Source organism: Herpailurus yagouaroundi, unplaced genomic scaffold, assembly GCF_014898765.1.
Source record: "Herpailurus yagouaroundi ecotype Mexico unplaced genomic scaffold, PumYag 185, whole genome shotgun sequence".
NCBI classification, from domain to species: domain Eukaryota; kingdom Metazoa; phylum Chordata; class Mammalia; order Carnivora; family Felidae; genus Herpailurus; species Herpailurus yagouaroundi.
The window spans coordinates 27070767-27095237 of NW_024412416.1; the positions used below are offsets into that span (position 1 = coordinate 27070767).

The 24471-nt window shown below is 36.3% G+C and overlaps 1 protein-coding gene across 4 annotated transcripts in view; it reads left to right on the top strand.

Annotated features, from left to right (window-relative positions):
- Positions 1-24471, top strand: part of GABRG3 (gamma-aminobutyric acid type A receptor subunit gamma3) — a 717311-nt gene that overhangs the window by 605442 nt on the left and 87398 nt on the right. For all 4 annotated transcript variants that reach the window (XM_040493887.1, XM_040493886.1, XM_040493888.1 and 1 more), the window contains exon 6: positions 13990-14127. In XM_040493887.1, coding sequence (XP_040349821.1) covers positions 13990-14127 — 138 coding nt within the window. The remainder of the gene's footprint in view (positions 1-13989; positions 14128-24471) is intronic.

Here is a 24471-nt window from a genome sequence, read left to right on the forward strand (position 1 = left end):
CTCCTCATAGACTGACTGCTGTCTACCAAGGGAAACACAATTTGAAAACATTTACCTTGTACCAACTGATGCCCTAAAGCTCAACATGCATCCCATGGACAAACTGTGTTTACTTTTTAAAAAAAGAAGAAAAAAAGAGTTGTAAACATTTAGAAACCAGGAGATTTTCTTTTTCAAAATTAAATATTTCTGCTTTTTTTTTAATGGCCAAAATATTTTGTGACTCTGGGCAGTTTCACAAAGTGGGCACTGCTCTGGATAGGGCTGTGCTGCAGGTCTCTGTACCCCCTCATCCCAATTCACCTCATGGCCTCCCTCATTTATCCTTCCTGCTCCTGAAAGCACTGAACTTGCAAATTCACCTCTAGATGGATCTTTCCAACCTTTCACACCAAGCCCCCCTGTAAAATACATTTCCATTCCAGATTCAGGACACATACACATATTGAAAATAACACAAAATAATATTTCTGGGGACTATATAAGATGCCATATTATATGCTTTCTATTCTACTATATTTCATTAAAAAATCCTGGATATTATTTTGAAATCCAAAAACACTGTCTTAGATTACTGCATCATATTAAAAGAGATAAGGCCACCAAGAGATTGAGTGGCTTGTCTGCTGTCTATAAACAAGGTAAACAATGTGTTTAGACCAAGTACTAACTTACAAGCTTCAATTCAAGGACACTTATTTAATAATTAATAGCCACTGAATGCTGCTGGACTACACTGAGTTGAGAAATCTCTGAATGAAGAATTTTGAGGAAGAATCTGTCATTATGTTTAAACATAGAGTTTTGTGATCTGGCAGCAAACCATAGTAATGCTACAATATCCAGCAGCCCCTACAATATCCAGTAACCACTAATATATCCAATAGCTCTTATAATATTGCTTAATCTCTGTGGCCTCCTACCCTGACAGTAATAAATTTGTCATTGCCTGAAGTTGCTCCCAAGTTCTGCAGCATTTTGTGGCATTTTCATTGAGAAAATAATATTTTTCCTAGCATCAGGAAAATTATACTTATACTTGGGCACATCAACAACCATAGACAAAAAATTTATCACAAGTGCCAAAATGGAATTTATGTTTTCTTTCATAGAAACAAAAATAAATTTAAAAGCAGCTTCTTACTGCATCTTTTAAATCAGTCCTCTTTTCCCTCTAAACCTTTCTCAAAGTAGATCAAATCTAACAGACATGGAGCTACCACTTAACTCTCTTTGTTCAAAGCAAATATAACTTTTCCTTAGACAAAAGGCTGTGCAGAGTGTAATTCTTATCTAAGGCTTTGCCTCTTGACCCATTTTAACCTAAGCTGAAGCACAGGAAGAAGAGGGACCCAGAGGGGTGTGCAAGAGAGGATCCTCCAAGATCAAACATGTTGACAGTTGTCATAGCTACTAATCATTGAACCCTCCCCCCAACCCTCCCTCCTTTAGCCACCTAGGACTGGAACCCATAAGGGAGAGCCTTTGCACAACCCAGGGAGGGAAAAAACTTTTCAATGCAGTATTTTGAATGAGTTTTATTTTTGGCACTACAATAAAAACTAAAATCAACATTAATTTTGTAATTACCATGGCCTGGAACACTGCTAAGCACTTTATGTAATCTCTTAGGGCTGCTATTATAAAATTCTGTAAAATGGATGGCTTCAACAGCGAACATGTATTTCTCACAGTTCTGGAGGCTGGAAGTCCAAGATCAAAATGCTGTGAAATTCAGTGTCTACTGAGGGCCCTCTTCCTGATCTGCAGATCTGCCTACTGTGTCCCTATGTGTGGAAAAGAGAGATGTCTTTCTTGTGCCTCTTCTTATAAAGACACTAATCCCATGAAGAGAGCTTAAGCTTCATCATCTAGTTACCTTCCAAAGGTCCCACCTCCAGATCCCAACACATTGGGGATTAGAGCTTCAACATATAAATTTGGTGGGGTGCAAGAGACACATTCACTCCTTAACATGGAATTATGTGCAGTTTTCAGTACTACTACACTATTAAAGGTAGGCATCCTATCCACATTCTTTACATTTCACAAATTAGGAGCCTAAAACCTGGGAAGTGTCTCACTTAATGGGATCAAAGCCTTAAAGCATATATATGGCAGACTCTGAATCCAGTGTGTAGGATCGCTGGTACTGTTTTTGGACTGCTCATATATTTTTATTTTGATAATCCTCATAGACTTCTAATAGCTATTTTATTGTCTAAAGATAAGCTTTAGTTTGCAAAACTTAAAGATAAGCTTTAGTTTGCATGAACATTTTCTCGGCCTTTCTATTTTTTAATAGGGAAAAAGAGTACAGTGAAACCCCATGTGCTAGTTACCCAACATCAACATTTTGCTCTTTTGGTTTAAGGTATCTGTCTCATATTTTTTAAAGAATACCTTAAGTAAATGTTAGCCAACATACGGATTCTCCAATAAACACTTCCTCTAATAGATATGCACCTCTGCTAATCCAGTGTCATTATCACAGAGTTAATAGTGATTCTTTAATATATAACACTCAATCCATGGCCAGTTTCTCCAGGTGTCTTTTTTACAGTCATTTCAAATCAGTATCAGTTAAGGTCTACACATTGCATTTGATTGATATTTCTCTCAAGTTTATTTTAGTCAGTACAAGCTTCCTTTATTTATTTGGGCATAAGTGAAGCCATCTTGCCTGCCAACTTCCACACATCCTAGATTTAGCTGGTTATATTTTCATTGTGTCATATATTCCCCACATTTCTTACAACTGGTAGCTCTAGACCTTTAGTGAGCTTTTAGGTTCAACTCTTCTGAAGAGCACTTCATAAGCCGTCCTGTGTAATTCTGATTACATCATGGCAGAAGGAACATGTCTGCTTGACCTTCTTTAGTGATGCTGAGACTCCCAGATCCATCAGAGGCTACAGAGGAGTATATTTTAATTATGCCATTTTTTTCCTGCATTTGTTAGCTGTGGTTTGTCTGTAAAAATGAACTTACCCTAATTGGTATTTATTTAGCTCAAATTCAGTCCTTTGAAAGCACCTGGAAAAATTCATATTGCCATTTATTTATTAATTTTCAGTACAATTTATTGGTGCCCAGCAGCTGCTTGTCCTTTCTCCTATTTGGAGTGAAGTTTGGCATTTTTATCAACTTATGGTCCATTTTTAACGTTAACTAGTTAGTCATAGATTTTACTATTGGATTTTTGGCCTAATTTTTTCTCATTTTTATATGTCATTCTTTATTAGTATAATAAATCCTTTTTATGTGATATATTAACCATATTTTCTCAAGTTGTTATTTGTCATGTTTACTTTCCTTAAAGCATAGTTTTTGTTATGTTAAATCATTTTTTTCATGTTGCCAATTTTATAAATACATTTTTATTGCTCTTGGATTTTGAGTCATTGTTAGGAAATTTTTTATTAATCTAAAGTTGTAAAGGAATTCATTCATATCTCTATTCTAGCATTTTTGTGGGGTTTTTTAGATCTTTGATCCTTTTGGAATTTAAGGAGGATGGTATAAAATGCATCTAAATTTATACTTTTCTCATATGGCTTCCACAGATCATAAACTCCTACTTCCTCCTATTAATTTAAGTTGTTGCCTTTATCATATACTAATTCCAGGAGAATCTCAACTATCTTGTTCCCTTGGTCTGTTATATGCTAAAGAAAAATTGAGTTTGGTGTAGTCTTTGTAACATTTTATAAATATTAATTTTTAATATTTAATAATATTTAATAATCTAAGAAAAACTGGTTCCCTTCATTGCATTTCTCCTGGTATTTTTTTTTAATTTTTTAAAGTTTATTTTATTATTTTTGAGACAGAGAGACACAGAGCGTGACCAGGGGAGGGGCAGAGAGTGAGAGGGAAACACAGAATCTGAAACAGGCTTCAGGCTCTGATTTTCAGCACAGAGCCCAATGCGGGACTCAAACCCGCAAACTGTGAGATCATGACCTGAGCCAAAGTCGGACACTTAACCGACTGAGCTACCCAGGCACCCATGGGTAAGGTAATTCCTAATTATTATTCTAAGTAATATTGATAGATAACCAACTTGTCTGGAAACAGAAAAGAAAGAAAAAAAAAAGTTAATGATTTTCTTGAGATTACTTCAAATGAACATATTTAACTTGGGTAAATCAACACCTTTATGTTTTTGAGTCCCCTTAGGCAGGAATATGGCGTGTCTTTTATTTATTCAGTTTACTTTTGGCTCAGTAGTAACTTATGGACTGCTTCTTATAGAATTTGTGAGTTTTTGTTAAGTTATACTTAGCTATTTATATTTAAAAAATTATTTATGGTAGTTTATCCATTGATTCTTCTGTGTCTTCTAGATGCAAAACCATATTTTTCTTTCTAATTTGTATGCTTCTTATTTTATTTATTTATTTTTCTAGAACTGTTTTGGTTAATGTATCCAATATAATGACAAGTGATAGTGAAGATAATGGACATTTACTTGTTTTAAAAAGAAAAGGAAAGTCTCTAGTGTTTTCTTTGTAATTAAGTTATTGGTTTCTAGTAACACACACACAGTATACATATATACATATATCTGTATATACTAATGTATATATACTTATACAGGTATATATGAAATATCATTTAAGCCCTCCTTTATTGAATATTTTTAACACAAATGTATGCTACATTTAATCAAATGTCTTTGCCTTCTATGAAGATGAACATCAGATGGATTATGCTCACGAATTTCTACTCTTTCCTTCCTATTAATCTCATTAGGTCATAATGTGTTTAATATGCTGATTGAGACTGTTTACTAACAATTCATTTGAGGTTTTGCATCAATATTTGTAAGTGAGATTTGCTTTTCTTGTGCATCCATTATCAGGCTGCATGTCATTATTATACTTACTATATAAAAATAATTAGGATGTTTTCCTTCATTTTCTACTCTCTGGACTGGTTTGAGTAGCGCCGACAGTATCTGATTGTTAAAGGTGTGGTAGGACTCCCTGTATGTCCACCTGTCTGATGCTTTCTCACACAAGCACTCTTTCTACAATCTTCCATTTTTCTCCTATGGTAACTAAATTGTTTTGGAGGAAATTTTGACACTACAGAAAAGGAGAAAAATACTCATATTTTTGAAAATTAGAACTTGTAGGGTGAAACTTTTTAGAGGAAAATGCTATCAAATTGTGAAATATTGTTGTTTGTTAAGTTTGTGCTAGAAGGAACTATAACCTTCATGACAAACTTGACCAGCCACTGAAGTTATAAATGTCTGGTCCATAAATCATTGATATTTTTGTTTCATATGTGAACTATTCAATATAATAAGGTGATTAAAAAGATTTTTAAAATTAAAATCCTACTTTTATATATTTCAATATAAAGGAAGATAAAGGAAATAATTTTTTGTTTTCACCATGAACAGATAAAGCAAGTCAAGTGAGAAACAAATGAGATTGTTCACATTTGGTTTCCTGAGGAATATATGGTTATGGTTAGAATTTTTATTTCTGTAAGATATTATAGTAACTATGATACTCAAACTTATAATGTAAGTATTGGGCTAGATCTCGTGATGTATGTGAAAGAACTGATGGTTAAAAACAAAATATCTTTGTTTTAATGAAACAACAAAGCAACAATTAACAGAAAAAGCATGTCAAGATTAAAATCTGTCTTCTTTGTCTTAGCTTTTTCTTAATATTGTTTTCTAGCTTCAAAAATTAAAAAATACTTTCTTTTATGGGATCCAAACAGAGGGTCTCCCTCCTGGGAGCCAGGGACTGAGACTGGAGAGCAGGCATATTCACTATGGTCATGGCTTTTAATGTAAGATTCAGTAGTATCACTACAACATGGGGCCAGCTGGACAGATTGATTGGCAGGATTAGTAATTAACTTTGTTGATATGAAAATTTTATTTTCGTAACCATAAGGCATGTTTCTCTTTTAAAAATTTCTATCAAGTAGTATTAGTTAATATATATGCACAGAAGTAAGACACACACACACAAACATGTACATATACATGTACACACACTCAGAACTGACATTCAAGTAGAAAGATCCTGCTCAAAATAATTTCAGAATAATTAATAAAAATGTAATAATAAAACTATAAAATAATTATAATTAAATTTTGGAAATAGTTATCTGAACACTTTTTTAAGGAAGGATTACTTAACCTCAATAAAAAGGTAAATATAGAAATGATGGATGAGGGGTGCCTGGGTGGCTCAGTCAGTTAAGCATCTGACTCTTGAATTCTGCTCAGGTCATGATCTCACAGTTTGTAGTTTTGAACCCTGTGTCTGGCTCTGTGCTGATGGCATAGAGCCTGCTTGGAAGTCTCTCTATCTCTCTCTCTCTCTCTCTCTCTCTCTCTCTCTCCATCTCTCTCTCTCTCTCTCTCTCTGCGCCTCTCTCTTCTTCTCTCAAAAATAATTTTTAAAAAAGAAATGATTGATGAATTTGCTAATATAAAGTTGTTGAGGTTCAGTATGTCACACATAACAAAAATACCAAGAAGGAGGAAACAAATGGAAATGGAAGGATTTCTCTAAATGATTCAAAATATCCAAAAAGAAAAGTTTCTATGCCCCTCTCAGGACTTTGGACCCCTACAAGTAAGGTCCCATGGCTCTTAGAATATTGACTGGCACATAATTACAGTTATATGTGACAGCAATATTGTGATGATTGTGATGCTGATGATGGTCATGGTGGTGGTGGTGCCAGTATTGGCAAAGGTGATGTGATGAAGATAATGATGAGCATGACCATGATTGTGATGATACTGATGATGATGATGTGTAGGAAGAGGAGGCATAGAAAAGAATTCAGTGGCTAAGTAAGACACTGGAATTTTTCTTCTACTTTACCTTCTCTATAAAATCCCAACTACCATTGTTATTTCAAGTGATTGCATACATCTTCAGAAGACTATGGTTAATTTAAATGTAAATATGTTTTGGGGCGCCTGGGTGGCGCAGTTGGTTAAGCGTCCGACTTCAGCCAGGTCACGATCTCGCGGTCCGTGAGTTCGAGCCCGCGTCAGGCTCTGGGCTGATGGCTCAGAGCCTGGAGCCTGTTTCCGATTCTGTGTCTCCCTCTCTCTCTGCCCCTCCCCCGTTCATGCTCTGTCTCTCTCTGTCCCAAAAATAAATAAACGTTAAAAAAAATAAATAAATGTAAATATGTTTTATAGAAAATGTTACATATAAATTTATCAACACATTAGTATTGATTATTTGTCAAAGGGAGGATACAACAGGAGACCTTCTGAATTAGAAATAAGAATGAAAGTTGTAAAAGAAGTCAGGTAGAATGGAGTTGAAAGAAGTCTATACAAGAAGTTGTATAGACCTAGGTTTGTTTTGCAGCTTGATCAAAGGTGATCTGTGTGGCACTGGATAAGTTATTTAATATTTACAATGTTCAGATAAGTCCAGAACAGGATTAAGATGAAATGGAAAATATAGGCAGAAATCCTATTGAGCCTACTGGTGTACAATGAATAAAATCCATCATTTGTTGCTTTATTATTGTTATAATAATTATGGCATGGAAGATTAACTTTGGAATGGTGGAGTAAGCATCTCAGTGACCTCTTCCCCATAAAATCAGTGAAAATACTAGCAAAGCAACTAAAATTTCAAAACAGCATAAATAACTAAAGTCAAAAATTGTCTATCCAAGAGAAACTTTTGAAATTCAAAACTGAGTTTTGAATCTCAGAAATAATAGAGCCTATGCATGTAAGCTTTGGGTTATCCCCTTTCTCTCTGCCTTCTTGAAGGCTCATTGGCATGGTAGTTATGAAAGATGTGCAGGCTCACAATGAGTGGACAAGATAGACCTCTTTGGGTACTCAGTTAAGAATTTTATCCCAAAAGCAAAGTCAATCTTTTGTCAAAACTAGCAGTATTCTAGGGGCGCCTGGGTGGCGCAGTCGGTTAAGCGTCCGACTTCAGCCAGGTCACGATCTCGCGGTCTGCGAGTTCGAGCCCCGCGTCGGGCTCTGGGCTGATGGCTCAGAGCCTGGAGCCTGTTTCCGATTCTGTGTCTCCCTCTCTCTCTCTGCCCCTCCCCCGTTCATGCTCTGTCTCTCTCTGTCCCAAAAATAAATAAATGTTGAAAAAAAAAATTTAAAAAAAAATAAATAAAAAAAACTAGCAGTATTCTAGCAAAATGAAAAATTTCATTCCCTAGATGTTGTGGCCATTTGATTTGACTCAGAGCTCAGCTCAGCTTAAAAAAAAAATCAATTTAAGATTCAGTATCACTAAAGCATCATAGAAAAAAAATTGGAAATCTTCTGACAGTGTTATATCTGCCTAAGTTTGTGATATTAATTAGTGCAAACAGAAGACCAGGCCAAAAAAAAAAAATTAAAGCAAGACCTGTACTACAAGGAACCTTGAAGAGCTCCAGCAAGTTCCTGAAGATCTATAAGAATGTTGTGTATCTGTGCAGGGCTGTGTGCATGCCCAGGAAACACCTAGGAATGGAGAAGGCCCTGTCACTAACCTCTGGCTTTGAGGAACTGTGTAAGCAGAAAATTAAAGCTAAGGCTGTCCTGTAAACTGTTTAAAGTTTAAAGTTATGCCTTCACACACAGATCTTCTTAGCAGAATTAGGAAGAAATACAGGCAAGACATTTAAGGAAACTTTCTCACTGATCACTGGATGACCACTAAATTATAATAAACCAAAAGTGAAGTTTAGGAGAGACCAGGCTTAAAAACAAAAACAAGAGCATAAAATCAACAACAAAAATTTAGAGAACTCAGTGGCTACACAGTGTGGAGAATACAGATTTACAAATTAGTTTAGAAGAGTCACTAAGGAAATTAACAAGAAGAAAAACAAGCATGAAACCAAAAAACCCAGGAACGGCAACCACCCCTTAAGTGAAAAGAGGATTCTGATACTGGAATTGTTATAATACATTATCTAAAATGTCCAGTTTCCAATGAAAAATTACAAAACCTGCAAAGAAATAGGAAAGCATACCAATACACAGGAATAAAAGCTGTCAATAGAAATAATCTTTGAAGAATCCCAGATGTTGGATGTAATAGACACAAACTTTAAGTCAGCTCTTCTACATGCATTCAAGGAACTAAAGTAAACTATGTCCGATGAATTAAGGGCAAGGAGAGTATGATAATTAAGTCTCACTAAATAAAGAATATCTGTAAAATGGTTGAAACTATTAAAAAGAAACCAATTCCAATTCTGGAGTTGTATAGTACAATGACTGAAAGAAAAAATTCACTAGCCAGCTACAAATTACAGATTTGATCAGTCAGAAGAAAATAGCAGCAGACTTGAAGATAAGCCAGTAAAGATTATCTAGTAAGAGGAACAAAATGAAGACTGAGTTGAGAAAAGTGTATAGAAACTCATACATCCATTGGCACATCATGATAATTACCAATAAACATTTAATGAAAGTCTCAGAGGAGAAGAGCAGAGAAATAGGGCCAAAATTATTTGGAAAGCTAGCAACCTAAAGAAGCTCAACAGATTATAAAAAACTCAAAGAGATACATACCTATCCACATCAGAGTCAAACTGACAATTTCTCAATAGAAACCAAGGAGGCCAGAAGATGATTAGAAAACTTCCTTCAAAATGTTGAAGGTAAAAGACTGCCAACCAATAATTCTAGAACTAGCAAAACTCTTCTTCAAAAATGCAGGAGAATCAAAAGATAATCCACAGAATACTAAAAAATATTTGTAAAACATATGCCTAATAAAAGACTTGACCCAAAATATATAGATAACTCTTAAGACTCAACAATATGAAAACAAATAACCCAATTTAAAAATGAGCAAAAAATTTAAATACCTCACCAAAGAAGACATATATATATATAGCCAATAAAATAATGAATATCTGTTCAATATCATCAGTCATTAGGGAAGTGAAAATTAAACAGCCATGTACACTTCACACCCACTGTGATTATTATAATTAGAAAGACAGATATTGGCAAATTTTGGAAAGGCTATGGAGAAGTTGCAGCCACATATATTGCTGGTAGGATTTTAAGGTATTGCCTTGAAAAACAGTTTGGCAGTTTCCCCGAAACATTAAATATAGGGGCACTTGGGTGTCTTGGTTGGTTAAACATCTAACTCTTGATTTCAGCTCAGGTCATGATCTCATGATTCAATGGAGCCCAACTTTAGGCTCTGTGCTAACATTGGGGAGCCTACTTGGGATTCTTTCTCTCTCTCTCTCTCTCTCTCTCTCTCCCTCCCCTGTTCTCTGTTCATGTTCATGGTATCTCTCTCTCTCTCTCTCTCTCTCTCTTGAAATAAATAAATAAACTTAAAAAAATTTAGTGTTTATTCATCTTTGAAAGAGAGAGAGAGACAGAGAGATTGCAAGCAAGGGAGGAACAGAGAGGGAGACACAGAATCTGAAGCAGGCTTCAGCCTCTGAGCTGTCAGCACAGAGGCTGAACTGTTAGCACAGAGCCCAATGTGGGGCCGAATGTGGTCTCAAGCTCACAAACTGTGAGAACATGACCTGAACCAAAGTCGGACACTTAACTGACTGAGCCACCCAGGCACCCCAATAAATAAACTTAAAAAAATGTTAAATATAGTTACTCTATGACTCAACAATTCCACTCCTATTCATAAACCCAAAGTAAGTTGAAAACAAACAACACAAAATCTCATACATAGGTGTTTATAACTCTTGAATAATTAGGTGGGTAATACTGCCATTTGCTTAGGTAGAAAAATGGAAAAGAAGCAAGTTTAGGTTAAGGGAAGGGAAACTTGTCTTTGGAAGAAGTTAAACATGTAGTGCTTTTAGATATCTTATGAGAAGCAGGGAGCTGGATATCTGATTCTTGAGACGTAGAAAAATGTCAAGACTAAGGCATTGACATAGGAGTCATCAGCTTAAATATGGTACTTAACATAATGGAGCAGAAAAATATTACCTAGAGAGAACAGGTTCTCCAAAAGTAAGAAAAAAAAAAAAAAAGGAAGAAGTCCAGGCCAAACCCTGAGGCACTCCAACTTTCAGACATCAAAGAGGAGAAACCAGCAAAGGAGTCAGAAAAGGAACATCCAGTGAAGTGGATGAAATAACATAAGGCAAGGGAATATAGTTTCAAGAAGAAGGAGTTAATTCTATTGAACGTTGCTGAGATCAAGTAAGTTACAGAAGGAGAACCTGGACACTGGATTTGGCAATATGTTGACCAGTCACAGGAGAGTATCAGATGTGGAGTAATGGAATGTATTGAAGAGTGAACAGGAGGTGATTTATCAGAGATAATGATGATAAGCAAATCTTTCAAGAAGGTTTGCCTTGAAGACAAGCAGAGAAATAGGACAATAGCAAAATTTTTCTTTTGGTTACTGTACACCATGCTGAGGCTTCCTAGTGACCAAAATGCTTTAAGTACCCCTCACCTTGACTAAACTTCACTCAGCCTTTTTCCTGATAGGCTCCTAAACTCCCTTCTTTCACAGCATTTACTTTAAAAGAAAAAAATTGTGGGGCACCTGGGTGGCTCAGTTGGTTGGTTGATTTCACGGTCTGTGAGTTCCAGCCCTGCGTCGAGCTCTGTGCTGACAGCTCAGAGCCTGGAGCCTGTTTCTGATTCTGTGTCTCCCTCTCTCTCTGCACCTCCCCCACTCATGCTGTGTGTCTCTCTCTCTGTCAAAAATAAATAAACATTTGAAAATATTTTTAACAAAAAAAGAAAAAATTGTAGTTATAAGTTCTTTCTTTGACCCTTTGAGATGTAAGTCTTTTTAAAGGGATCTTGTTAGTTTCATAATAGAAATTGTCTTTCTCAAGGATCTGGGAGCCATCTCTTTAAAATATATTCAAGAAAGATAGTATCCCAATCTCCTAGTTTCTGTAGGAAGGTAATAGCCTAACTTCGGCAGGGCTTTGCTCCAAGTTGCATAACTACCTCTCATCATAAAGATATGGAAGTTTATTAGCACACACTGATGGTCTATGACCTCTTCATAACATTCTCTAATTGCTTTTCACTTGCTCACCCTAACTTTAAAAAACCCTATTGTTCTTTATTTTGGTGGAGCTTCATTCTCCTATTACAATAGTCTTGAATAAATTATTTGTTTAAAAAATGTCAAATGTTCATAACAGCATTATTCATAAGATTGTAGAAGTGGATTCAAGCAAACTGCCTATTGATTGACAAATGGATAAGCAAAATATGGTATATTCATGTGGTAGGATATTATTGGGTGATAAATAAGGGTGAAAACCTGACAGGGACTACAATATGAGTGAACCTTGAACACATTACACTACCTGAAGGAAGTCAGTTTAAAAGATAACATGTTGTATGATTTCATTTATATGAAATGTCCAAAACAGGCAAATCTATAGACAGAAAATACATTAGTGGATGCCAAGGACTGGATGAGACAAGTGATGTTAGTGATGTGTGCAAGGGGAATGGGAAGTGACTGCTAGTGGATCTGAGGTTTCATTTCGTGGTGATGAAAATATTCTAAAATTACATTATGAAAATAGTTCCACCACTCTGAGAATATACTAAAAACCACTGAACTGTACATGTTTTATGTATGCAAATTGCACCTCAATAAAGCTGTTTAATAAAACAAGTTAAAAAGAAATAATTATAGCATAAAGTCCTTTATGGCAGTCTGATAGGAAGATAAAGCAAGCAGGACAGTGGCTAATGGCCAAGTAAAATGTTTGTTTAGTTCATAGAAATGTCTGGAGCTGAGTCTTAGTGCCTTGATATCAACATTGTCAAGTTAAAGGAGAGCAATTATCCCAGAAATGGTGACAATAATTTCACAGAACAATACACAATCAGAAAGAAGGGGGCATACCTGTGATCTATTTTAGTCTTTTAATGAGGGACCCAAGTTAACAATGATGGGGAGAAGGGAAAATACCAAGAATGCATACTGTCTTTAAGGGTTTTACAAACTGATCTTTGCAATGTTTAATTAGAAATTTTCAATCACTTTATTAATATGTTTGTATTAGTATGTGTGCACCAGTATGGTGCTTTTTATATTCAGGATGCTAGTGCATACATTTCCTACTGCCACAGTCATGCCAGCAGTGTCTATGTGAATCAGTGAAGGGCTAATAATACCAATGCTGTCATGTGTTGGGCAACAACATGGGATATAGGCCTGCTCTTAGGTGAGGCATGCCCTATGGGGAAACCTTGTTATATAGCCTGGAGACAGGACAGTACTCCAAAAACTAAGTGTTGTCCAAGTGCTGTTCAGAAGTGGGGATCCAGGAGTTGAGAAGCAATAATTGGGGCAAACTCTTGCTTGGACCAGGGACCCCACAGGGCCCTGGTAACAGCACCTGTTCATGACACCTGGCTTTGAGCAGGTTGTCACACTAGGCTGAAGGCAGCAGAAACACACTAGCATCTTGTTTCCTGGAGAATTTAATAAGGTGAGCATTGGTCTCTAATAAAAGTCAAAGCAGGACTGAGAGTCAGTTGACCTCTGGAATCCTGGCATGATTGCCTTATTAAATTTGTTTTTCCTGAGATCTCAATGGACTAAGTTTTGGGGAAAGAGAAGGTGATGTAGGTCAGATAGTTAGATCTCAGAGTCTGGAAACTAGTGACACTCTGACTAGAATCTTCCCTCTTTGAAAGCTGACCACAGCTTATGGTGACTAAAAGGGGCTCTCCAAGCTTAAAGAAACAAAGACAGTAGCCCCATTATATGCTGGGTCCACACAGATGATGACCAGCCTTCTGGCTGAGAACATCTTGCTGATCATGAAGATCTGCAGCAGGAACTCTCTGAGTTTAATGGCCTTTACCCATTAATTTTTGAGTTTTAGTGCCTTTGAGTAAATTTTTGAGAACAAATATGACCTAAAATTTTAACTTCTGTCAAATGATCAGAATTATAATTTTGACTATAATGTTTTATAAGCTTATATCTTCAAGGGTAAACATTTGTTCTATATTTTCAGATGGCTACCCCAAAGAAGAAATGATTTACAGATGGAGAAAAAATTCAGTTGAGGCAGCTGATCAGAAATCCTGGCGGCTTTATCAGTTTGACTTTATGGGCCTCAGAAACACTACAGAAATTGTAACAACATCTGCAGGTAGGACTTAATTTAAGGAAGTATAACTTTCAAAAAAAAAAAAAGACTGACTTTTCTTCCCTGATTCCTAAGGCTACATATAATCAGACTCTTAATGTAGAATTCCATCATGCATATGCTTTAACTACTTATATTAGGGCAATCGTATACCTCAGTGATATTTGAGGAAAAATAACCGATTCAAAAGTGAAAATATTTTTTAAAGTTTAATTGGTATGGGAAAAGGATGATTAGAATGGTCTTTTTTAATCAAAAATTTTTAATTAAGCTGTATTTGCATCATGTCCAGAAGCTTAACTAGGATTCCAACTATTGACCATATTTATATAAACTGATTTTAGTAATGATGGGAGTACAACTTTCCACATACATAATAAAATATTATTGATAATCTCAACATGAAAGAAGCTGGTGTGAAATGCCCTTTGCATTTTAATTTCTAGTTTTTTTCCTATACTCTAAGCTTTATTTTAAGCTTTGTATTTCTTTCCCAATATATTGAACAGAATAATAATCCACCAATTTGATTTCATTAAGTGACTCTTATATGCATATTAAGATGAAAAGAAGCGATTCATCTATTAATGTATTTGGATGTTTGGGGATTTTTGTTTTATGGGGGGTTTTGTTTGTTTGTTTTCAGTATTTACTTATGACTATGGCCTACGATTTTGCAATTGATTTACTTTTTCCAGGGTATGGGGTGCATATGGCTTTAAAGCCAGCTTTTCTACTGATCTTATTGTTAATGTGAATAGTTTATTGGCACTTAAAACTCCATAACAGTTTTTTCACTGATGATTAAGATTAAGATATAAACTTTGATAATTAGTGGTAAATACCTTTAAAGGATAGTCTGAATTCTTGATAGAATAGTAAAATATAGAACATTTCCACATTAAGAAAAGTCTGAAAATCCCTGATTAACAGAGAAAAGCAAAACTTCCCTACAGGTGTCATGGTGGTAAAGGTGAGAAATGGTGTCTGTGTTTAAATATTAAACAATGATAAAGTTAAAAGAATAAAAGATCATAATTTATTTAAATAAGCTGTGGAAGCAGCAAGAAGGGAAGTGTGTTGAGAGACTTTTTCCCAATTATGAGTCACCTACATTAAGAATGTAATTCTGCTCCTTGAAAAGTTGAAATGTACTAGCAGACATTTTGGGTATAAAGCAGCCCAAAGGAGGGTAACTAAATGAGAGAGTTGTCCTAGCATTTAAGGGCCAAATATCAATGCTGTTTTTCTTCTCTTGTTTTTCTCTGAAAGATGATGTTAAAGGATAGGAAATGCAAATCTCAGGGAAAGTACATTCTGCTACATATTAAAGGGCTTAGGTCTGCAAAGAGTGCCTAACTTTGAAGTAAGTTAACCCTTAAGACCGGTTGGAGTGCTATCACATTACTGTGGGTTTAAACAAATATGGAAAACATTCACTGGCAGCAAGAAGATTTCAGTCTCACTAGAAAAACATGGTAGACATTAAAGGCTTATGAACAAACCAAGAATCTATACACCAGCATAACAAATAGACATTATATTAAACTAAATTCTGTGCAATATTTAGGGCTGTCATTTATAAGAAATGACTGTTCCCCAGGAATTTTTTTTACTTGTTCCAGGAAGTCAATGAATGTATTGACATTGATAGATGGATGTTCTCTACCTGCTCTTCTCTGACTTCTGTTTTTATTTGAACTTCACATTATGTTGAATCTTATAAATCACCCCTTCCTTTAGAAACTAAGAACAAAATATATTCTAAATAAATTAATCTATATTAAAAAATTAAACTCACTCGCCTCTAATAAATCAGATGCTGTTTAATATGGGAGTGAGATGTAAATGATGGATTTTCATTCTTCATTTCTAAATGTCACGTGGGCCCAAGGTGGTTGCCACACTCCCATGCTTATTGTAGCAGCCCAGAATGCTCTATATCCTATTTCCCCAGTGGAAAATCCTGGAAAAATTACTATGATCACTTTTACACACTCTCTCAGCTCCCTTTTCCCCCTTTTCTTGCATACAATCCAACCCTAGTGAAATCCAGCCCTCTACCCACTCCAAACCATACCCATGCAGCATTATGGAGGAAAAATAATAATAAATAAAAGCATGCTATTTTTCATCATTACTGTCTTTTGAAGTTGTTGGCCATGAATTTCAAGAGGGTTTTAAGGTTATCATATTACATTGTTCTCAGCATTTCTCAATCTTTTATTCATTATCACTTGTCCTAAGGAGTCTTTTTATATATATTTTAACTACCTCCCTTAGAAATACCGATACTAATGATATGCTTGTATATATTTTCATGTATTATGGCCTTTTGGAGGACTACACAAGCAATATCAAAGATTGTCACCTCTCACCAAAAAGAATTTCACTCCCACAGGAGTAATATCACCTCCATTCAAATTTACGCTGGAGTCTATTTATTCTTCCACTTTCTTGAATGGTCAGTTCCTATTTTGCTCTTTGTCCCAACCTCATTCTTTACTTTCCACTAGTGATCTTGCTTTCCGCTGTTCCTGGAATATTGAGGAATTCAGAGGATGTCCAACACCTTTGCCTACCTCTTGCAACCGCTCCCTCATAGTGTTGCAGATAAACTCCCATTGCTTACCTACATATGTACCAGGTCATCTTTCTTTTCCCCGATACAAGAGATTGCTCCAACACATCTCCTTCTCTCACACACTTTATTTTTTACTTTCTGCTGGATCATTACTACCATCTACTTAAAAACAAGCTTTTATTTAAGTAATCTTTTTTTAAAAAATGGTTTCCAGTGTGCAAAAAAATGACTGGTTTCCAGTCAGGTCTCCAGTGTGCAAGAAAATGACACACACAAACTGGGTAATTAAGAAGAAGATAATGAAGGGTAGAAACTATATACAATCTTGCTGGCAGGACTTATGACATATTTAAATAAGGCATTGTTGTAAGCAGAATAATGGCTCCCAAAGATGTCCATTTTCTAATCCCCAGAACCTGTGAATACATCATGTTACTTGACAAAGGAGACTTAAGGTGGCAGATGGAATTAAGGTTGGTGGTCCCCTGACCTTCAGACCGAGAGCTTATCCTGGATTATCTAGATGTGTTCAATATGAAAGAAGGAAGGATAAGAAGAGAGTCAGAAGACAATGTGACTGTGGAAGAAATTCAGAGAGGTACAATTTTGCTGGATTTGAAAATGGAGGAAGGGGCCATGAGCCAAGACAAGTGAGAGTTTCTAGAACCTGGAAAGAGCAAGGAAATGAATTCTAGAACCTTTAGAAGGGAACATGGCCCTACTGATATCTTAATTTTAGCCAAGCAAGACATATATCAGACTTCTGACCTGAAGAACTATAACATAAAAATGTTTTGTTGTTTCAAGCCACTAAGTTTGTGGTCATTGGTTACAACAGCAATAGGAAACTAATATAGACATATTGCAGTAATCTCTAGTTAGTGATATTGGGAAGCTATTACCAATTAGCTGAAGATGCAAGAAAGGGGAGTGGTTACTGGAATCTTGAGAAATAGTTGCAGTGAAAGGGCTGTATGGCAGCTAGTATCACTTTCAGCAGATAATCCAGCTGAACTGCAGCACTGAGGCAGGAAAGGATCCTAGGAATACTTGTCTTAACCTCCTTTACCTATTTTCTGTCCCTTCTCCCCAAGGGCTAGAAGCCAAAGCTCACGGAAATTATATGGTGTGGTCCAGGCAAAAGCCTCCTGGGCATAAAGAAGGTGGAATAGAGTATAAGGTAGATATGAAGGGGAATATCTAGAATATGATTCCTCCACAAGCTACTGTCCTATTTGTGCCTGTTGCAGCAAACTCTTCTAAAGAGTCCTCTAGTCTCACTGACCCAGTACCTTCATGCCTGTCTCTGGAGCCCACCCCAGCCAGACTTTCCTCTTCACTCTTCCACCAACACTATTCTCAGCAAGGTCACCAGGGACCTCTAAAATGCTAAGCCTCCTTCTCTCTGACTCCTCTTACTTCTTCCCTTAGTTCCCAGGACACACCTCTCTTAATTATCCTCCCCTTGATGTCTCTTCCTCCACATTTTGTGTTGGACCTCCATCTTCTCCACATTCTGTTTTTCTGGGAATGCCCAGGACTCTATTTTCTATCCATACTCACTCCTCCAAGTCTCATCCATGTTTCTGTTGTGTGAACTCCAAAATTTACATCTCCAGCTCCAGATCAAATATCTCATAAATTCCAGCCTCCTGGACTGAACTACATGTTCAAGATCTCCCCTGGGATGTCTCAGAGACCAGTCCCACTTAGCATGTCCCAAACTGATGCACACACAGGCAATTCTAGCTATAGTTTTTCCCTACCAGGTGGTGACCTTTCATTTTCTCAGGCCTGAACTCCATCCTTTCATTTTCTCAGGCCTAAACTCCAGGATCATCCACTCTCCCTTTCTTTTATATATCAAATCCAAAATATCAGCAAATGCTGTTTACTATATTTTCAAAATATTCTAAATATGATGGTTCCTACCAATTGCATTGCTACTATCCTGATCTGAGTCACCATCAACTATTTCCTGAATTAGAGCATTACCCCCCTTATTTATCCTCTTGATTATAGACTTGCCCACCTATGGTCCACAAGAAAGTGATATATCATTACTGAAGTCAACATTCCTCCACTAAAAACTGTTTCACGACTCCCCTTCTTTCTTAGAGCAAAGGCCAGTCTTTATGATCACCTACAAAGCCCTGTAAGATCTACCCCCTGATGTCCTGCCCCCAACATCTCACCCAAGCACTCTCTCTGACTCCACTTCCATCATATCAAGCATGTTCTCACTATATGACTTTTGACAGACTGTTCTATGCCTAGATGCCTTTCATCAGGATTTCTGCATGACTAACTCTCCTATGTTCTATAAGTTTAACTCTCCTATGTTCTATAAGTTTGTGCTCAAAAATCATCTTCTCATTGAATTCTACCATATGAGCAATCTCTGCCTTCAATAGTTGATATAATCTATCATATAATTTATGTATTTATTAAGTTTATCTTTTTTGTTGTGTTACATTAAGGGGTTATTGTCTATGTTGTTAACTAATTATATGAAACATGTAGACTGTTCTTGGCTCCTAGTGATGTTCTCCTAAACGAAATAGAGAGGAATATATTTGAGTCAAGGATATCAGTTAGGAGGTGGGTATGAGTCTAGGCAAGAGGTCATGAGTGTTATCAGAAAGAAGAGAAAATAAAGAAAAGGAAGTATTATATTTAAAAGACTTTCTGTCAGTCAAATGGACAAGTCGAGTAAGTGATGTGTATATGGGATGTGACGAATACCAAAAACAAAGAGGAATGAAGTAAAACATATTGGAGCAATATGTGATCACATCACTACAATAGGATTGGACATGTGTTGAAGGGAATAATGAAACCAGCTCAGATATTCTAGATGAAAATTCTCATTAAGTTTCCTCAATGGCAGATATGACTCCAAATCTAATAGGCTTATCTCTTACCTATGAAATGGGGGCTGAACAAGTTGATGCCCATTTTTCTGCAGTAGAATCATGCTTGAAGGGTGTCTATAACTAGTCACACCCAAAAGGTGATACCCATAAGAACAGATCTAGATCTGGGCACCTAGCCGGCTCAGTTGGTTAAGCATCTGTCTCTTGATATCAGCTCAGGTCATGGTCTTATTGTTGTGAGATGGAGCCCATGTTGGGTTCCACACTGACAGCACAGAGCCTGTTTAGGTTTCTCTCTCTCTCTCTCTCTCTCTCTGTCTCTCTTTCTTTCTCTCTCTGCCCTTTCCCCACTTGCACATGTGTGCATGCTCTCTCTCAAAATAAATAAATAAACTTGAAAAAAAAAACAGGTCTAGATCAAATAGTTTTTGGAATAATGCCTGCCTGAGGTTGGATCCCTCCCTGATTGTCCTAGCCCATGGAGTTCTTTGCCAGAAGGGAATACAGCTGTTGGATTTCACTTGCACTTCCAGGGAGATTCCTGGGATCTGACTTTGTGCAGTATCCATTCTGGCATCTGGCTGTAAGGCTGTGAGTAAAACATTTCCCCAAAGATCTGTAAAGCAGTTTGGTAATTAGGCAATCTCAAATACAGCACAATGAGCTGGATGACTTTGACTATAATCATGCCAGCTAATATGGGGCATCTGGGTGTCTCAGTGGGTTAGGTGTCTGACTTTGGCTCAGGTCATGTTCTCACAGTTCAAGAGTTCAAGCCCCATGACAGTCTCTGTGCTAACAGTGCAGAGCCTGGATCCTGCTTTGAATTCTGTGTGTGTGTGTGTGTGTGTCTGTACCCCATCCCCCAGCTTGTTCTCTCTCTCAAAAATAAATAAATAAACTTAAGAAAATAATGCCAGCTTATGTGTAACATTCCAGTTATTATTTTAAATGTTTTACATGCACTAACTCATCTAGATTTCACAATTCCCACACACTATTACTCTTGCCATAGAAGAGTGGGCTTCAAAGCATTCCACTTCCACCAATAACTTGCTGTGGGCACACTACTTTATCTTGAAAAGCTTTGGGTTCTCTAGAACCCCAAACAACCCTTATAGACATAGGATGATTATGTTGCTAAGAAGTGTTAAATTCAGACAAAGTAATTTTTCTGTTAAAATACCAATACAGATAACTCTAATATATTTAGGAAGCTGTAAAAGTGCTCATAATAGACTGATTTCCTCTTTAATATTTTTATGCAAACTTTGTTATCTTCTTAAAAGTACTTTTAACTACTATTCTTAGATTCAATAATCTAATAACAATCTAATATCTCTTTTAATTGCAAAACAATTCCTGGAAGAGCTAAAATGTTCTGGACATTTCTTCATCTTAATGAGTCCCCAGGCTTGCAAGGACAAGGATTTAGAATTTAGTGAGAGATGTTTCAATATAAATGTGTCCCATCAACTGCTGCAGGAACACAGAGGTAAAGGAAGAGCTTATTGCTGGCACTTCACATGTGATCAGGTGTTTCAGCATCTCCCCACCATTTTATTTAATTTTTTAATGTTTATTTATTTTTGAGAAATAAATACAGAGAAAGAGAGAGAGAGAGAGAGAGAGAGAGAGAGAGAGCACGAATGGGGGAGGGGCAGAAAGAGAGAGGGAGATACAGAATCCAAAGCAGCCTTCAGGCTCTGGCTGTCAGCACAGAGCCCGACACGGAGATCCAACTCATGAACCATGAGATCATGAACTGAGTTGAAGTCGGACACTTAACCAACTGAGCCACCCAGGTGGCCCTCCCCACCATTTTCTATAGGTCACCAGTATATTACAAGATACCAACATCAGTGTTAGCAGAAGTGTTTCCTAACCGCAGCAATAAATTAGGAAACACTGCATACTGCATTCTCCTCCTGGAGACGTCCAGTGTGTCTAAACAAGGAAGAATTGTGTTAAATAACTCAGTCTGTGTTTAATTCTGCACTTTTCAGATCATTATACCATAAAATACTTTTTTCATGGAATAACCAACAACTTCCTGGGCAGCATTATTAGTCTGAAAAAAACATCATTTTAGGCATTTCATTTGGGTATAGTAATATTGTTGTTTTGGGGGGATTTGAAGATTTATTGAATACTAAATGTCATCATTGAGGGAAACATGCAAAAAAAAAAAAAAAAAAGAATAGCCCCATAAAAGCAACATACTAGTCAATAACTGAGCTTTTTACTTGGAAAATACGGAATATTTAGATGTGCCTCTCACATGTACTCTGAGAAAGGAAAGGAAGAATTGCATTCTGCCACAGAGAAGCTTGCAGATTTATTTCACATTTAAATTTTTATCATGAGGAATACTAATTTCCTTCAAGTGAGATTATTTATTTTTACCAATACTGTGGCCATAAGAAAATTAGATTAAATCTGAGTTTATACTTTTAAAAAGTTTTAGAACCGTAGTCAATCTTGCATAAAATATACCTGTAATGAAAACATTCTTTACATGTAAAAAATATTCCAATACATATGTTTATTAATTAATAATCGTTATGTGCACTGTTAGCCATTGATGGGCATTAATTATAGCCTGAAAACAATTATCATATATTGTTGTTGATTATTGGCAGAATCCAGATTATGTGAACCAGGAAATTGATTCCTTAGTAGAATGAGTGTTTACAAAATAAAGCAAAAATTACGAATAGTTTTTTTAAGAATTTCTTTATTTGGCAATCTCATTCTTACATTGCAATGTTTCCAATTACAAAAACCAAAGCAAAAAAATAAAAAATAAAAAAATAAAACTCTGTTCCTGAAGGAGTTTATTTACTGATCAAAAATATTGGGTTTTTATACTCTTCAGGGCATGTTGATAATTCATGTGAGTTTCATATTATACAGTGTCTCCTCACACCATTCTTAGCTTCACATCATCTTTCTAGGATCCCCAGTGTGGCCTCACAAATACCATTGCAGTTTGGGGAGATCTGACCTGATCCCCCACTTTTTAATGAGGGAATTCCTGGGTAGCATATCCCTCTTTGTGTATAAATTCAAACTTAATGGAATTCATATCCAATGTAATGGATTTGAAAAAGATGTACTATGAGCCCCTTAAAACCCAAAGCAGCATCATGACAAATGTCTGGCTTTGCCTTGCTGATCCTCTTCTTCATAATCCTTTTAAAGTAAATAAAACAAAATTATTACAATTCAGTTATCCATTTATTCATTTATCTAATTCACAATTTGCAGAGATAAAACTTAAACCTCTGGTTACTATTAAGGTTTGCAAGAAAGTACAGCAAGAATAAGTGGGAACATTTCTCATATATAACTGTGCATAAGGTCTATGCACTCAAGATAACATGAGATGGCAGTGTGGTAGCTGAAGCCCACAAGGATGAGAAAGCATGCTGTGCCTGCACACCACAGTGTCCTGTTCCATACATATTTTTCTGGCCATATCCAGCATGAATTCAGGTATCAACATTTAAGACAGTTTAATGAATATTCATGAAACACCGTTGTGTGGCTAAGTGTGTCTGGCATTTTGCAATATGCAACGGTCACCCACAGTGCTTTGATGGCATTTTATAGGACCCCTGTTAGATAAATGTCTTTTTATAGACCAATGTCATCACTTGTTTTCAATCTCTTAACTCAAAAAGATGATGGCAATAATATAGAATTACACATCTCTTGTTTCCAAGAAGATTAAAGCATTTGGAGCATTATCTATCTAAATGGTTCTCAGAAATCATTGTGAAGTTTGAAGAAGATGGATATTATTATTCCATGTTTTCTAATATCTATAATTAATTTTACTATGGAACTTATCTGTGAAATGGAAGATCAAAGAAATAAACCTCACAATCATGAGGTCAGGTGTCCAGTATCTAGGTATGTTGCCAACACCAAATACTTTGAGATGAACTGACTTCATTATTGCCTCACATTATCATGGAATCTGTGTGAGCACTATCTTCATTAACCCCAACATCCTTTGGGTGTGACCCTGGACAGCCACTTTTATCTGACTGGTCCTCCCTGTCTCTGTTAAGATACAGGAATATAAAAATATTATTTTTATGACTGTATAATAAATATGCTTACTTAAATAATAAATAATAAATAAATAACAAATAAATAAATAAATAAATAGGCTTACTTAAAATTTGCAAACACCGTTTAAGAGCATGAGTGACCATATGGGTTTCCTGGGGTGGTTGTAGGAGTAGCACAAAAATGACTGTTTCATCATTCTGGATGTGGGAATTCCAAATTCAAGGTGTCACCAGGGTTGGTTCCTTCTGAGGACTGCACAGGAGGATCTGCTTCTAGCTCCCACTCCATGGTTTGTAGGTGGCATTGTCTCTGTGTCTTCATGTCATCTTCCTTCTGTGCATGTCTGCCCCTATGTTTGAATTTCCCCTTTTGTATAAGGATACTAGTCATATTGGATATAGACCCCTTGGTCCACGCTACTCCAGTTAAACCTCATCTTAACTAATTACATCTACAATGACTGTATTTACAAATAAAGTAACATTCTTAGGTACTTGGTGTGAGGAGTATAATACTTTTTGGGGAACACAGTTCAACCCATAATAGTAACCAAGAAAGTATTACACACCATGATAATTAGCATTTTGATTGCATTTGGAAATGAGACTTTCTTTGTCCCAAACACATTCTTTATACTTGAATTCCCTTAAGGATTAGTGTCCCCTCCCAATTGGACTGTTTTCATTCACTGTGAAGAAAATAGGCCATGGGCTAGCACAGCTAGCATGTGTGACCTGCTGATGGGCAGCCTTTGCATCACCTAGTAAGTAGTAGGAAATTGAGATTCCTAGGCCTCACCTTGAA